General features: G+C 43.8%; 1 protein-coding gene across 1 annotated transcript in view; it reads right to left on the bottom strand.

Annotated features, from left to right (window-relative positions):
* Positions 1 to 13,373, bottom strand: part of Tmem231 (transmembrane protein 231) — a 21,905-nt gene extending 8,532 nt beyond the window's left edge. Inside the window, exons 1-2 of the mRNA XM_031341480.1 lie at positions 13,125 to 13,373; positions 12,858 to 13,027 (exon numbers count right to left, since the gene is read on the bottom strand). Of these exons, the coding sequence (XP_031197340.1) occupies positions 12,858 to 13,027; positions 13,125 to 13,263 (309 nt within the window). The 5' untranslated portion in view covers positions 13,264 to 13,373. The remainder of the gene's footprint in view (positions 1 to 12,857; positions 13,028 to 13,124) is intronic.
* Between the last annotated feature and the right edge of the window lie 425 nt (positions 13,374 to 13,798).

Here is a 13,798-nt window from a genome sequence, read left to right on the forward strand (position 1 = left end):
AAAAAAAAAAAAAAAAAAAAAAAAAAAAAAAGAGGAGAGGGTCTAGGAAAGAAATGCCAGGAGGATGCGGACTCACTCCAATGGGATGTGACAGGGAGAGGATGATCTTTACAATGTGTGTCAAACCTCAGACAGATCAAGTGCTATCCACATGGTATAGATGAGAAAAAAAAATCTAGACATGGGAAGTAAGGATTTAAGACTGGGTATTTTAGCCGGGCAGTGGTGGCGCATGCCTTTAATCCCAGCACTTGGGAGGAAGAGGCAGGTGGATTTCTGAGTTCGAGGCCAGCCTGGTCTACAGAGTGAGTTCCAGGATAGCCAGGGCTATAAAGAGAAACCCTATCTCTGAAACAAACAAACAAACAAACAAAAACAAACAAACAAAAAAATCAGTCAACCAACTAATCAATCAATCAATCAACCAACCAACTAATCAATCAAACAAACAAACATGAAAGGGAAGTAAGGTAAGGTTATATTCATCATGTGAATGAGGTCACACATTTAATGTAGGGTCAAAAACATGTTTTACAATTTATATCAGATCTATGAAACAGGAACTTATTTTTACTTATACACAGAAGCCTTAACTTGCAAAGCCTTAACAAACAGGAACTTATTCTTAACTATCTTAACTGCAAACAGTAACCTTAGCTTGAAGGTTGATATATCATTCCTGTTTTAGTATCACAGGAGGTGGAGCGCTAGCTAATTCATGGGTTAAGAGAGTGCTGTGTGCTGCACTTCCACAAGTCCAAAATTCGGTTCTCAGTACTCACAATGGGCGCCTGACATCCAGCTGACATTTCAGGTCCAGGGACTCCCAATGCCCTCTGGTCCCCACAGAAACTTAAATGTACACATACCCACAGAGGTGCACATACACATAGAAATATATACTCCACACCCATAAATCAAAATACTATAAATAAATCTTAAATCAATAAAATAATAATAACAACAACAATAATAGGGCCAAGTTTTATATATATATATATATATATATATATATATATATATATATATATGTGTATTATTTGGGCAGAGTTTGAGGTTAGCCTGGTCTACATAGTGAGTTACAGGCAAGTGAGGACTACATAGTAAGATTTTATCTTAAAAAATCCAAAACAAAAATAACACAAACAAAATAAAATAGTTGAAATACAATAAAAAAAAAAACACAAAAAAAAGTATTTCCACAAATCCTAAAACGAAATACATACAGAGATAAATAACCTAAAAGAAACATGTACCCCGACATCCACTTCCCCCCAAAATGAAACTGAAGACAGGGGCAGGAAACATCATTTTGTACAAAAGTAGCATTCTGCTGGGAAGAGTGACAAATAAATGCATGACAGCACCAGGTAACTGTCAAGTGACACAGAGAAAACTGAAGCAGGCTAAAATGAAGAGGGTGGAAAATAACAGAGACTTTTATGGGAAGTGTTTGGGATGATCTAACTTGCTGGCACCATGACAGTACAAGCGGGGAATGGGAGGAGGATCCAGGATAAGCAAGGGTCTGTGTGCCAAGTGTGGGTGACAGCAGGGCACCTGGAGAGTGAGAAGGCTGAGGAGAAGGAGGAAGGTGGGGGGAGGGGAGAGAGGAAGAGGAGAAGGGAAAGGTGGCTCCTTGCATATGCATGAGTCAAAACTAGCTTCCAATCTTTTAAATGTTCCACATCTTTCCAAACAGCGCCACCAATTGGTGACCAAGTGTTCGCACATAAGCCTAAGGAGGATGTACCATGTTCAAACCCTGTGACTATACAAACAGTGATGATAGTAGTCCCTGGGGCATGCAGGTGGGGGTGCGTGGTGGGTGGGGGGCTGGACAGATGGTTCAGCTGTTAACAGCACTGGCTGCTCTGTCAGAGGACCTGAGTTCAATTTCCAGTGACCACATGGAGGATCATAACCACGTGTAACTCCAGTCCCAGAGATCCATCTTGGCTTCTGAGTATACTGCACACATATAGAGCACAGATATACATCAGGCAAAACACCTACACACATAAACTAAATACAATGTTTTTTTCTTTAAAGGAGATATTCAGAAAGCCAATACCTCAACACTAGTTCTAGCTCAGTTCCTGAAATCTAATTAGTATCTAGTTAAGAAAATTTGTAAATCACTGCACTTCATTTTTATGAAATATGTGTATTTAGAACTTAAGAACCTCTGCTCGCTCCGGTCAACTCTGCTCCCTCAGTCCCAGCTTGCTCTGGCCCAAAGATTTATTTATTATATATAAGTACACTGTAGCTGACTTCAGATGCACCAGAAGAGGGCATCAGATCTCATTACAGGTGGTTGTAAGCCACCATGTAGTTGCTAGGATTTGAACTCAGAGCAGTCAGTGCTCTTCTATCTGCTCAGCCATCTTACCAGCCCAGTTTTTATGATTTTTAAGAAGCACTCATACATATATAATAAATAAAACTAAAATATCAAAGAGGATGGGAGGCCAAAGAAAAAAAAAACAACTAAAATATCTAAAATTTAAAAACCAAACAAACAGGGCTGGAGAGATGGCTCAGGGCTTAAGAGCATTGACTGCTCTTCCAGAGGTCCTGAGTTCAATTACCAGCACCCACATGGTGGCTCACAACCATCTGTAATGAGATCTGATGCCCTCTTCTGGTGTGTCTGAAGGCAGCTACAGTGTGTTCATATAAAAATAAATAAATCTTAAAAAACAAACAAACAAACAAAAATCAAAAAAGAGAGAAAAGAAAAAAAACAAAATGACAAAAATTTCATAGAGGCCAGAAAAGGGTGTTGGATTCCCTGGAACTGGAGTTACAGATGGCTGTGAGCAGCCACATGTGGGTACTAGAAACCAAAACCCAAAAGCAAGAAGTGTTCTTAATTGCTTTAACTGGCCCAATTACCTTTTTTTCTTTTTCTTTTTTTTTTCCAGACCGGGTTTCTCTGTGTAGCCCTGGCTGTCCTGGAACTCACTCTGTAGACCAGGCTGGCCTCCAACTCAGAGATCCACCTGCCTCTGCCTCCCAAGTGCTGGGATTAAAGGCATGTGCCACCACCACTTTTTATTTAGAAATTTTGCTATGTAACTAAGGTTGGCCTTCAACTCTTGATCTTCCTGTCTCAGCCTCCCAAATGCTCGGGTTACAGGCAGGTGTGTAACAATTTTTATATCTATGTATGGTCTCATATTCCTGCCACATATCCCAGTATAGGAACCATCACAGCCTGTATATGGATTATTAAACTGAGGGCAAGAGGGGGTATGGACCCCATAGCTGAACTAGGTTCTGACAAGGACCAGTGGTTGTCAATTCCCCTTCTGTATCATGCTTGTGAGAGTATGGGGAAGTGCTCACTGACAGGATGCTTGTAGTATGCCCAGCCAGTTAGGCACTGGTTTCCACCCTCAGCCCCACAGATGCGAATTCATGCACACAAATATGCCTGCCTGTAATGGTGCCTGTGAACTCTAATTTCACTCTAACAGGGAACAACCAGTCCTCAGGCAAGGCTCATTATGCTTCTGGTTAGCAGAAGGGGACAGGGAAGCAGAGGGCAAAGAGGGACATGACTTGGCATCTCAAGATCATTGGGAAGGTGTTGGAGCTGAGACAGTAACTGTCCCAGTTAATTTTTGTGTTAGTGAGGATCGAACCTGGGGCCTTGTATATGCTAGGCTGGGGCTATACCACTAAGTTACATTCCCAGCTAGGGTGGCTGCTGACCCAAGGAATTCCACGGTTCCCAGAATGTCATGACTTATAACCGTTTCCCAAGGCATCTACAGTGTCTCATGGCTTGTTGAGGTTTGGCTCCTATTTTATCCCTTGCGTTTTTCTCTGTAATTTTTTTGTTTTGTTTTGTTTTTTTGTTTTGTTTTTTTGAGACAGGGTTTCTCTTTGTAGTCCTGGCTGTTCTGGAACTCACTCTGTAGACCAGGCTGGCCTCGAACTCAGAAATCCGCCTGCCTCTGCCTCCCAAGTGCTGGGATTAAAGGCATGCGCTACCACTGCCCGCCTCACAAACCTTTGTCAACCAGCCCTTTGCTGTTGGTTTCAGATGGTGCTTTGCTACAAAGTCTTGGGTGGCCTAGAACTGGAGTTCCTCAGAGATTCTGTACATGTAACCACCACATCCTGCCACATTAGCTCTTTGGATGTCTGCACATAGATGGGAAATGAGAACTAAAGCAGGCAACCTCCTGGCCACCAGCGACTGTCAGGTGCCAAGGACAGCAAGACACATCCTAGAGTTAGAGATGGGAAAAGAATGAGTGCTTAGACACATGGCCTCTCTATAGACTGTGACATCCATCTCTAATCTCCAGCTCTGTATCCTTGATAGAGCCATATCACTGAGAAGGCCACTTACAAATAACAAAAACTAGCTGGGCAATGGTGGCACTTGCTTTTAATCTCAGCACTTGGGAGGCAGAGGCAGGCAGATTTCTGAGTTCGAGGTCAGCCTAGTCTACAGAGTAAGTTCCAGGACAGCCAAGGCTAAACAGAGAAATCCTGTCTTGAAAAACCAACCAAACAACAACAACAACAACAACAACAACAACAACAAAAACCAAATAACAAAAACTAGACTTTAAAACATTTTTAAAGACCCATAGGGGTTTTGGAGACACCGTTATAAGTGAGCCGAGCAAGGCTGTCTGTGACTTTGGAGCACTTTCCAACATTAGCAACTTCAAAGCCACCTCCCAGGGTTGGCCAAACACTGGCCTAAAAACCATAGCTTCCTTGTCCCCTTGGTAGTTTCCCAGACATGGCGAAGCCAGCCTGGGTCTATACAGTCACAGCTAAAATAAAAGTATTTCATGGGATATGATTAAGCATATAAAATAAAATATTTATTTTTTTGGATTGTGTCTTACTATGTTTTGATTTCTAGGTTTACTTGTTGAGCTTGTGATCCTCCTCTTTCAGCCTTGTGAGTAGCAAATGGTACAGCCATGCACAACTATGCCCAGAGGGACACTGTTCACATGAAACCCAGGGCAAATGACCCCTTCTGTTAGTCTATGTTTTCATATGTAAAATGGAGGCCATTGTCTTCTCAATTCATCTCACATGGTTACTGTGAGAATAAATGAAGTTATATATTGTTTTCAAAATTAGTAGCTAATATTTACTGTTTATCACAGGTCAAATATTGTAGAAAGAACTTTAAATCTGCTACCTGACAATAAAATATTTATTGTATGTACAAATAGCTAGGGGAACGTAGATAAGACATAGTAATAAGTCAACAGGGATTTTTACCACCATGGCTTGTATCGCACACTAGGCTACTGCCTGGCTGCTTTTATGAGTATTGGAGAAACAGTTCACATATCATAAAACCTACTCTTTGAAAAATGATAACCAGTGGGCTGGAGATTTTGCTTAGTTGCTAGAGTATTTGCCAAGCATTCATGAGGCCCTCGGTTGAATTCTTTCAATCCTTAGCACCCCAGCACTTGGGAGGCAAAGGCAGGCGGATTTCTGAGTTCGAGGCCAGCCTGGTCTACAGAGTGAGTTCCAGGACAGCCAGGGCTACAGAGAAACCCTGTCTCGAAAAACCAAAAAAAAAAAAAAAAAATCCTTAGCACCATATAAACCAAGTGTGATGGTGGTGAGTGCTTTGACTCCCAGCACACAGGAGGTAGAGGCAAAGAATCAGAAGTTCAAGGCAGTCTGGGCTATATAAGACTGAAAATAATAATAATGGCGATGATGACAATACTAAAATATATACCAGGTGAATGTGTCCAGCTAGGCACAGTGGTGCATGCCTGTAATGCCACCTATTAATGAGGCTGGGACAGGAACACCACAAGTTCAACACACCAACATCTCAATACACAGAGGCCAAGAATGTATGAACATGGGCTGGAGAGATGGCTGAGCAGTTAAGAGCACTGGCTGTTCTTCCAGAGGTCCTGAGTTCAATTCCCAGCAACTACATAGTGGCTCACAACCATCTGTAATGGGATCCCATGCACTCTTCTGGTGTGTCTGATGAGAGCAATGATGCACTCACATACATGAAATAAATAAACCGGCTGGGTAGTGGTGGTACACGCATTTAATCCCAGCACTTGGGAGGTGGAGGCAGGTGGAAACCTGAGTTCGAGACCAGCCTGGTCTACAGAGTGAGTTCCAGGACAGCCAGGGATACACAGAGAAACCCTGTCTCGAAAAAAAAAGAAAAAAAGAAACAAAACAAAAAAACTTAAAAAAAATGTTATGAATATATAAATATATACATACATGTGCATATGTATATGTATGTATGTATGTACGCATGCATGCATGTATACAGTAGCTGTGAAAGCATAAGTATCTGAGTTTGGATGCCAGCATCGATGTTAAGAGCTGCATGTGCCTGGACACCCATGCCTATAGGAGTGAAGATTGGAGGATTTCAGGGCTTCCTGACTACCAGCCTTTATCCAGGTCCAGAAAGAAGCCCTGTCTCAGGGTAGTAAGATAGAGAGCGACACAGCAGGATACCCAGTATCTTCCTCTGGTCACTATGAACGTGCACGCCTGTATACATATGTGCATATACTGTACACTTCTCACTCACATGCATGCACATATAAATTATACATACATATATGAGTAGATTTTAGTTATCTACTAAATGTTGAGTTATATGGTACCTCAAAAGTTTAGCTTTGGGGCTGGAGAGATGGCTCAGCAGGTAAGAGCACTGACTGCTCTTCTGAAGGTCCTAAGTTTGGATCCCAGCAACCACACGGTGGCTCACATCCACCCATAATGAGATCTAACACCCTCTTCTGGTGCATCTGAAGACAGCTACAGTGAATTAAGCCGGAGCGAGTGGGGCAGGCAGAGGTCCTGAGTTCAATTCCCAGGAGCTACATACATGATAGCTCACGGCCATCTGTACAGCTACAGTGTACTCATACACATAAAATAAATACAATAAATCTTAAAAAAAGTTTAACTTTTGAAGACTTGATAAGGAATTTAACTATTTTCCAAAATTACTGTACCATTTTATATATTTACCTGCATTTTTATATCTATAGTTTCTCTGGATTTTTTTTTTTTTTTTTTTTTTTTTTTTTTTTTTTGGTTTTTCTCTGTATAGCCCTGGCTGTCCTGGAACTCATTTTGTAGACCAGGCTGGCCTCAAACTCAAAAATCCACCTGCCTCTGCCTCCCAAGTGCTGGGATTAAAGGCATGCCCCACCACTGCCTGGCTAAAAACTTTTTATACAGTGTCTTCTAATTGTTTTTTTGTGGTATTGAGTCGTCAACTCATTAAAAAATATTTTACTTTTCTTTATGTGTATATACATCTGTATATGTGTTTAAACATGTGTGTTGATTCTAACAGAGGCCAAAAGAATGCATGAGATCCTCTGAAACTGAAATTATATGTGGGTGTTAACTGCCTAGGGTGAGTACTGGGAACTGAAGAAACCACTGAGCTGCCCCTCCATTACCAGGATTAACACTAGCTGCTCTTCCAGTGGATCAAGATTTGATTCCCAGCACATACATGATGGTCTACAACCACCTATAAACTCCGATTCCAGGGATTCCACACCTTCTTTTAGCCTCCATGGACACTGCATTCAGATGGTACACAGCCATATATGCAAATATTTGCATATAGGCAAAATAAAACGCTCATAAGCAGGGTGCTGGTGAGATGGCTCAGCAGTTAAGAGCACTGACTGCTCTTCCGAAGGTCCTGAGTTCAAATCCCAGCAAACACATGGTGGCTCAGAACCACCTGTAATGAGATCTGATGCTCTCTTCTGGTGTGTCTGAAATCAGCTACAGTATAGTTATGTATAATAAATAAATGAATAAATAAATAATAATTTAAAAATGCTCATACACATAAAAAAATAATAAATTAAGTTCTGAAAATTGTTGTAAAGGAGACACTTAGGAAAAGGAGTTATGTTTTATTTCTTTTAAGGCAGGGTTTCACTTTAGCCCTACCCTACTCACTGTGTAGCCTAGGCTAGCCTTAAACTCATTCACGATGATCGTCATACTTTAGCTCACTAAGTTTGGAATGTGTGTGTGTATACATACACACATGTACATAGAGTACACACACACACACACACACACACACACACACACACACTCGAACATAATAGAGATTTAACCCAGAGGTTCGAACATTCTAGACAACATTCTACCCTGAACAACATCCCTAGCTAGGATGTGCACAGCTTGGAAACATTCAAGCTGTGCATAATTATCCAGGCTGTCGCTCAGAGGTAGAGTGATTGTCTAGCACATTTCAGGTCTGGGGTAGGGCCCCACCATTGGAAACAAAAGGAAATGAAAGGAAACACAGCACATCTATCCAAGATTAAAGAGAATTAGTTTGTGCCTTCTTAAATTTGAAATGGGAACCACCTACCAGAAGCAGAGGAAGATGATGAGCAGCTTTCTCAAGAGAGTGGTTTCTGGTTCCAGAGATAAGAGGCTGACTACAGCCTGCTAAGCCACCAAGCAGTGGTAGGGAAGGAGTAAGAGGGAAGAAACGGGCGGGGGGAGGAGCTTAATGTTTATTCTTGCTTTTGTGAATACCTCAACTTTCTGTTACTTCTTAGCCTCAAACGTCCAGAAGTGTACACAGGAACAATGGGAATGTAATGGGAAAAGATATAAAGAGAAAACCTTCCACCAAAAATCTCACACATAAACACACTATGTTTGCCAGGCGTGGTGGCACTTGCCAGCCAGACCAATGCTTGGGAGGTGGCAGCCAGAGAACAGTCAGTTTGAAGCCAGCCTAGATTTGCATAGTGAATTGGAGTTTGGTCTGAACTATGTAGAGAGACCCTGTCTTAAAAACAAACAGCAGTGGGGCGGTGGTGGTGCACACCTTTAATCCCAGCACTTGGGAGGCAGAGGCAGGCAGATTTCTGAATTCGAGGCCAGCCTGGTCTACAGAGTGAGTGAGTACCAGGACAGCCAGGGCTAAACAGAGAAACCCTGTCTTGAAAAAAAAAAAAACCCCAAAAACCAGCAACCAACCAGCCAACCAAAAAACCACTGTCTTAAAAGTAAACCTAGAACTAATTTTGTTTAAAGTTTAAAAAAAAATTTTTTTAAGCCGGGCAGTGGTGGTACACACCTTTAATCCCAGCACTTGGGAGGCAGAGGCAGGTGGATTTCTGAGTTTGAGGCCTGCCTGGTCTACAGAGTTCCAGGACAGCCAGGGCTGCAAAGAGAAACCCTGTCTCCAAAAACCAAAAAAAAGTTTGGATTGAATCCAGGGCCTAACAGAGTGTATACAAGTGTTCTCCAGTGAGATTCTCTTACAGCCTGAAAAAACTTTCTTTTCACCCTTGGAAAGAAAACATCTGAGTGTGGACCTTGAGAAGTCCAGTGAATACACAGGGAAGGGCAGGTCCACCTTTACCCGAGCCTCTCACCCAATCACTCTTCTCTAGGGGGGTACAGCAGAGTTTCTCAACCTGTGGGTCTCAACTCTTTGGGGAGGGGGTGTTGAAGGACCCTTTCACAGGAGTTACACACCAGATATCCTGCACATCAGATAGTTACATTATAATTCACAACAGTAGCAAAATAACAGTTATGAAGTAGCAATGAAATAATTTTATGGTTGGGGGTCATCACCACAACATGAGGAACTGTGTTAAAGGGTATTAGAAAGGCTGCGGACCATTGCATTAGAGGCTCCAGAATAAAAATGGAGCCAGGGGTGGCAGAACTTGCTTGCAATCCTAGTTAGTAAGAGGAGGCAGGAGGATCACCAGTTCATGGCCAACCTATCTCAACTACATTGCAAAGCCCTGCCTTAGGGAAGAAAGAAAGGAAGGAAGGAAGGAAGGAAGGAAGGAAGGAAGGAAGGAAGGAAGGAAGGAAGAGAGGAAGAAAAATAAAGGGAGCTGGAGAGCTGGCTTAGAGATTGGGATCGCTGGTTGTTCCTCTAGACGATCCTAGTTTAATTCCCAGGACCCATATGGCAATTTACAACTGTCTATAACTCCAGTTCCAGGGGATCTGTGGCACTAGGCATGCACAAATGAACCCACACACCAAAAATGAAATAAAAAAGGCGTCACAGTAAGTAACTAAATAGTAAAAGCAGGCACGGTGGCCCACAACTGCAGTCTCAGTGCTGAGCAGACAGAGGCTGAAAGACCAGAAACGCAAAGTCTTCAAGGTCATCCTAGGCTACAAATCCAGTTCCAAGCCATCCTGGACGACATACCATGCAGCCTCAAAAAACTACAGGGGTATGTGTTGGTGGCGTGGCGGAAGCGTCTTGATCATTTGAAGAATAAAAGAGTTCAATGATGTTACAAAAAAATAACTTTCAAAGCAAAAACTTTTGCCTTAGTTACCTAATGAGTGTGTTAGAAGTGCTCCCCAGGCTGGGAGCAGGTCTTTAATCCCAGCACTGGGGAGGGAGAGGGAGGTGAATCTCTGAGATGGAGGCCAACCTGGTCTACAGAGCAAGTTCCTGGACAGCCAGGCCTACACACAGAAACCCTGTTCTGAAAAACAAAAACAAAGAAACGCTTTCCAGATGTTTAAATAACATTTGCTGAGCCTCCACCTCTTTTTTTGAGTGTTCTCTACTGACATTCCACTGGGAAAGCTGGAGCCTGAGCTCCCCTCCCCCTCCCACCAGCCCCCTCTCTCATCCCTTCAGTTTCTGTAGATCTGCATTTTGCTTACTCAGCATTCCATGTCGTAAGTAAGACTAGGAGTCCTGTTCACATCCCTGGTTACACCTCCTTCCCTGATTCTTCTCATGGCTTATTTCCCTGCAGTTAACAATTACTTTATTTGCTTGCTTTGTTTTCTCTATGTACATGAAATTTCAACGAAAAGCTTCCACTGGCATCCAGAGGTGTATGACTCAAACTATAGTCTCAGCTTCTTAGGGGGCTGAACTGGGCTTATTGCTTCAGCCAGAGCCAGCTTGGGCAGGCAACATAGCAGTAACCCATCTCAAGAAGAATTTAAAAAGCTGTAAGATTTAGTTAAAGCTTTATTTATTCACATAATAATTTTAATAGTAAAAAGATTGGAGCAAATTTTAAAAAAATAATAAAGGAGTAAAGGTGGGTAATGAGATAGCTCAGCAGGTAAAATCTCCTGAGGCCAACCCTGGGAATCCAAGCTGGATCCCAGGAACGGTGACAAGAGAGAACTGACCCCTCCAAGTTGTCCTCTGACTTTACACACCAGTGCCATGCATTTGAGTCTGGATAGTCTGAGCTTGCTGTACAGGCTAGGGAAGGGAGCAATCCTCGGGCATCAGCTGGGATAACACGTGTAGGTTATAAACAAATAAGGTATTTACTAAGAAACAACTAGTTAAATTCATCACTCTGCCCATGTCATTAAATAAACCACAGACCTTTTTTTTTTTTTTTTTTTTTTCGGAGACAGGATTTGTCTGTGTAGCCCTGGCTGTCCTGGAACTCACTCTGTAGACCAGGCTGGCCTCGAACTCAGAAATCTGCCTGCCTCTGCCTCCCAAGTGCTGGGATTAAAGGCCACCACCGCCCGGCTAAACCACAGACCTTAAAAACTAATAAAGTTCGTTAGCAAGTACCAACAACAGTGAACCTTTACTTTTCTGTCAACAGGTTTGCGATTAGAAAAATAAAAAATAATATATATATGTGCACATATATATATACATGGAATATATAGAGAGATATGTAGATATGAAAATTAAAGAGCAAAGTAATCTGAATTAGATTAGAAAAGTCTGACTCCCCACCCCCACCCCCGTCGCCCCGCCATCAGCCTTCTAGGCTAATAATCAGACCAGTCCGAAAGGATCCACATTTGAAAGTGGATCCTTGTCTAAATGAAAGTATTTTCGCCGGGCGGTGGTGGCACACGCCTTCAATCCCAGCACTTGGGAGGCAGAAGCAGGCGGATTTCTGAGTTCGAGGCCAGCCTGGTCTACATAGTGAGTTCCAGGACAGCCAGGGCTATACAGAGAAACTCTGTCTCGAAAAACCAAAAAAAAAAAAAAAAAAAAAAAAAAAAAAGAAAAGTATTTCCAGAATATGAACTGAAAGGGATGACTGTAAGGAAGCATTTGATTTGTGCGAAAGTAAACAGTAAACTGCAGACAGTAAAATGTTTCGGTTTCACAGCTGCAGGGTAGAACAGTTAGGAACCTAACCCAGACAGGCGTGGCTTGGCAGAGCTGAGAATTCAACCAATCACCGCTTGCTCTGCCCTACCCCCCCCCACCCGTCTGCATTAAAACGCAGGCTCTTTCTGTCTTTACAGAGTGGTGATGTTCAAAATCAGCAATATCCTGGAGTGTACAGAACTCGGCCTTCTTCAAGCCCTTAAAAGGGTTTTTTCACAGCCACCTTTTCATTCAGAAGTGACCAGCACCAGAGACAGGCAGTGCTCGGCTGGCTTCTGGACTGTTGTTAGACAAAAACACCATCTGTATGGCTGACTTTCTGGGAACGCCTGGAGGAGCTGAGTAAAACTATCTAGAAAGTTAAGCATGCGCAGGCCAAAGAGACTTTGTTTCCAACCCCCGTGGCTCCTTGAGATCCAAACTGTGGGACTGAGAATGTGGTTCAGTGGTAAAGTGTTCGCAAAGTAAGCACAAAGTCCTGGGTTTGATTCCTAGCACCCCATAAACCCCAGCACGGCACGGCGTTGCATAACAAACTGCAGGCATTAGGAAGGTGGAGACCAGATGATCAGATGTTGAAGACCGACTTTGGCTATATAGTTTAAGGACAGCCTGGGATACATGAGAATCTGCCCCCACCCCATGTCAAATGACCCAAACTGGGATCTCCACCCCTTCCAGTCCCCCCAGGGTCCCGGCGGAAACCACGCACCGACACGAACGGGACGCGCAGGTGAACCCCCTGCAGCCGGTTGAAGGTGGGGAACGTGCTCCAGGCGAGGAAGGTTCCGGGCTCGGGCCCCAGTAGAGCCACGAGCAGCACTTGGTGCTGGAAGCGCACGTTCGGCTGCTCCTCGTAGAAGCTCCGCTTCAGCCAAAACCCTGCGGGAGACAGGGCGGGTTAGGGGAACCAGGTCAGGATTGCCAGCCTGGGCCTGCTGGCCGCGCCGGGTGACCCTGCAGGCCCGGGCAGGCTCACCGTGGCTCCGGAAGGCCACCAGCAGCGGAGGAATGTAGGTGAGCGCGGTGGTCAACAGTAGGAAAAGCGCGGCCTTGGAGCAGAGCCCCGCGCGGTAGGCGCGCTCCACCGGGTGAGAAAAGAGATGGTGCAGCGCCATGAGCCCAGGGCCGCAGCGCCGAGTCTCCACGGCAACCGACGGCGGGCAGAGGAACCAATAGCAGGCACGCGGGCCTCTAGTAGGGGGTGGAGCTAGCAGGAGGAGGTTCCTGTGTCTGATTGTAGACTCTTTTCAAGCTGTGCCTGCGGGTTTCTTCTAGAAAGCAATCGCAGCCCGGCAGTGGTGGCGGAGTGGTGGCGCAGGTCTTTAATCCCAACACTTTGGAGGCAGAGGCAGATGAATTTCTGAGTTCGGGGCTAGCCTGGACTACAGAGTTAGTTCCAGGACAGCCAGGGCTACACAGAGAAACCCTGTCTTGAACCCCACCCCCCAAAAAAAAAGAAAAAGAAAGAAAGCAATAGTAACTATATTTCCACTCACCAAAGTCTGTGTCAATTGTACAAAATCAGATGTGCATAGATGTTGACATCGCCCATAGGTCATCTATTAATTCACAACAGGAAGCCTTGAGTTCATCTCTAGCACTTCATTAAGCCCACATCTGTAATACTAACGACTCTTCTGGTGAAGGCAG

The sequence above is a fragment of the Mastomys coucha genome, unplaced genomic scaffold (genome assembly GCF_008632895.1).
Source record: "Mastomys coucha isolate ucsf_1 unplaced genomic scaffold, UCSF_Mcou_1 pScaffold22, whole genome shotgun sequence".
Taxonomy (NCBI): domain Eukaryota; kingdom Metazoa; phylum Chordata; class Mammalia; order Rodentia; family Muridae; genus Mastomys; species Mastomys coucha.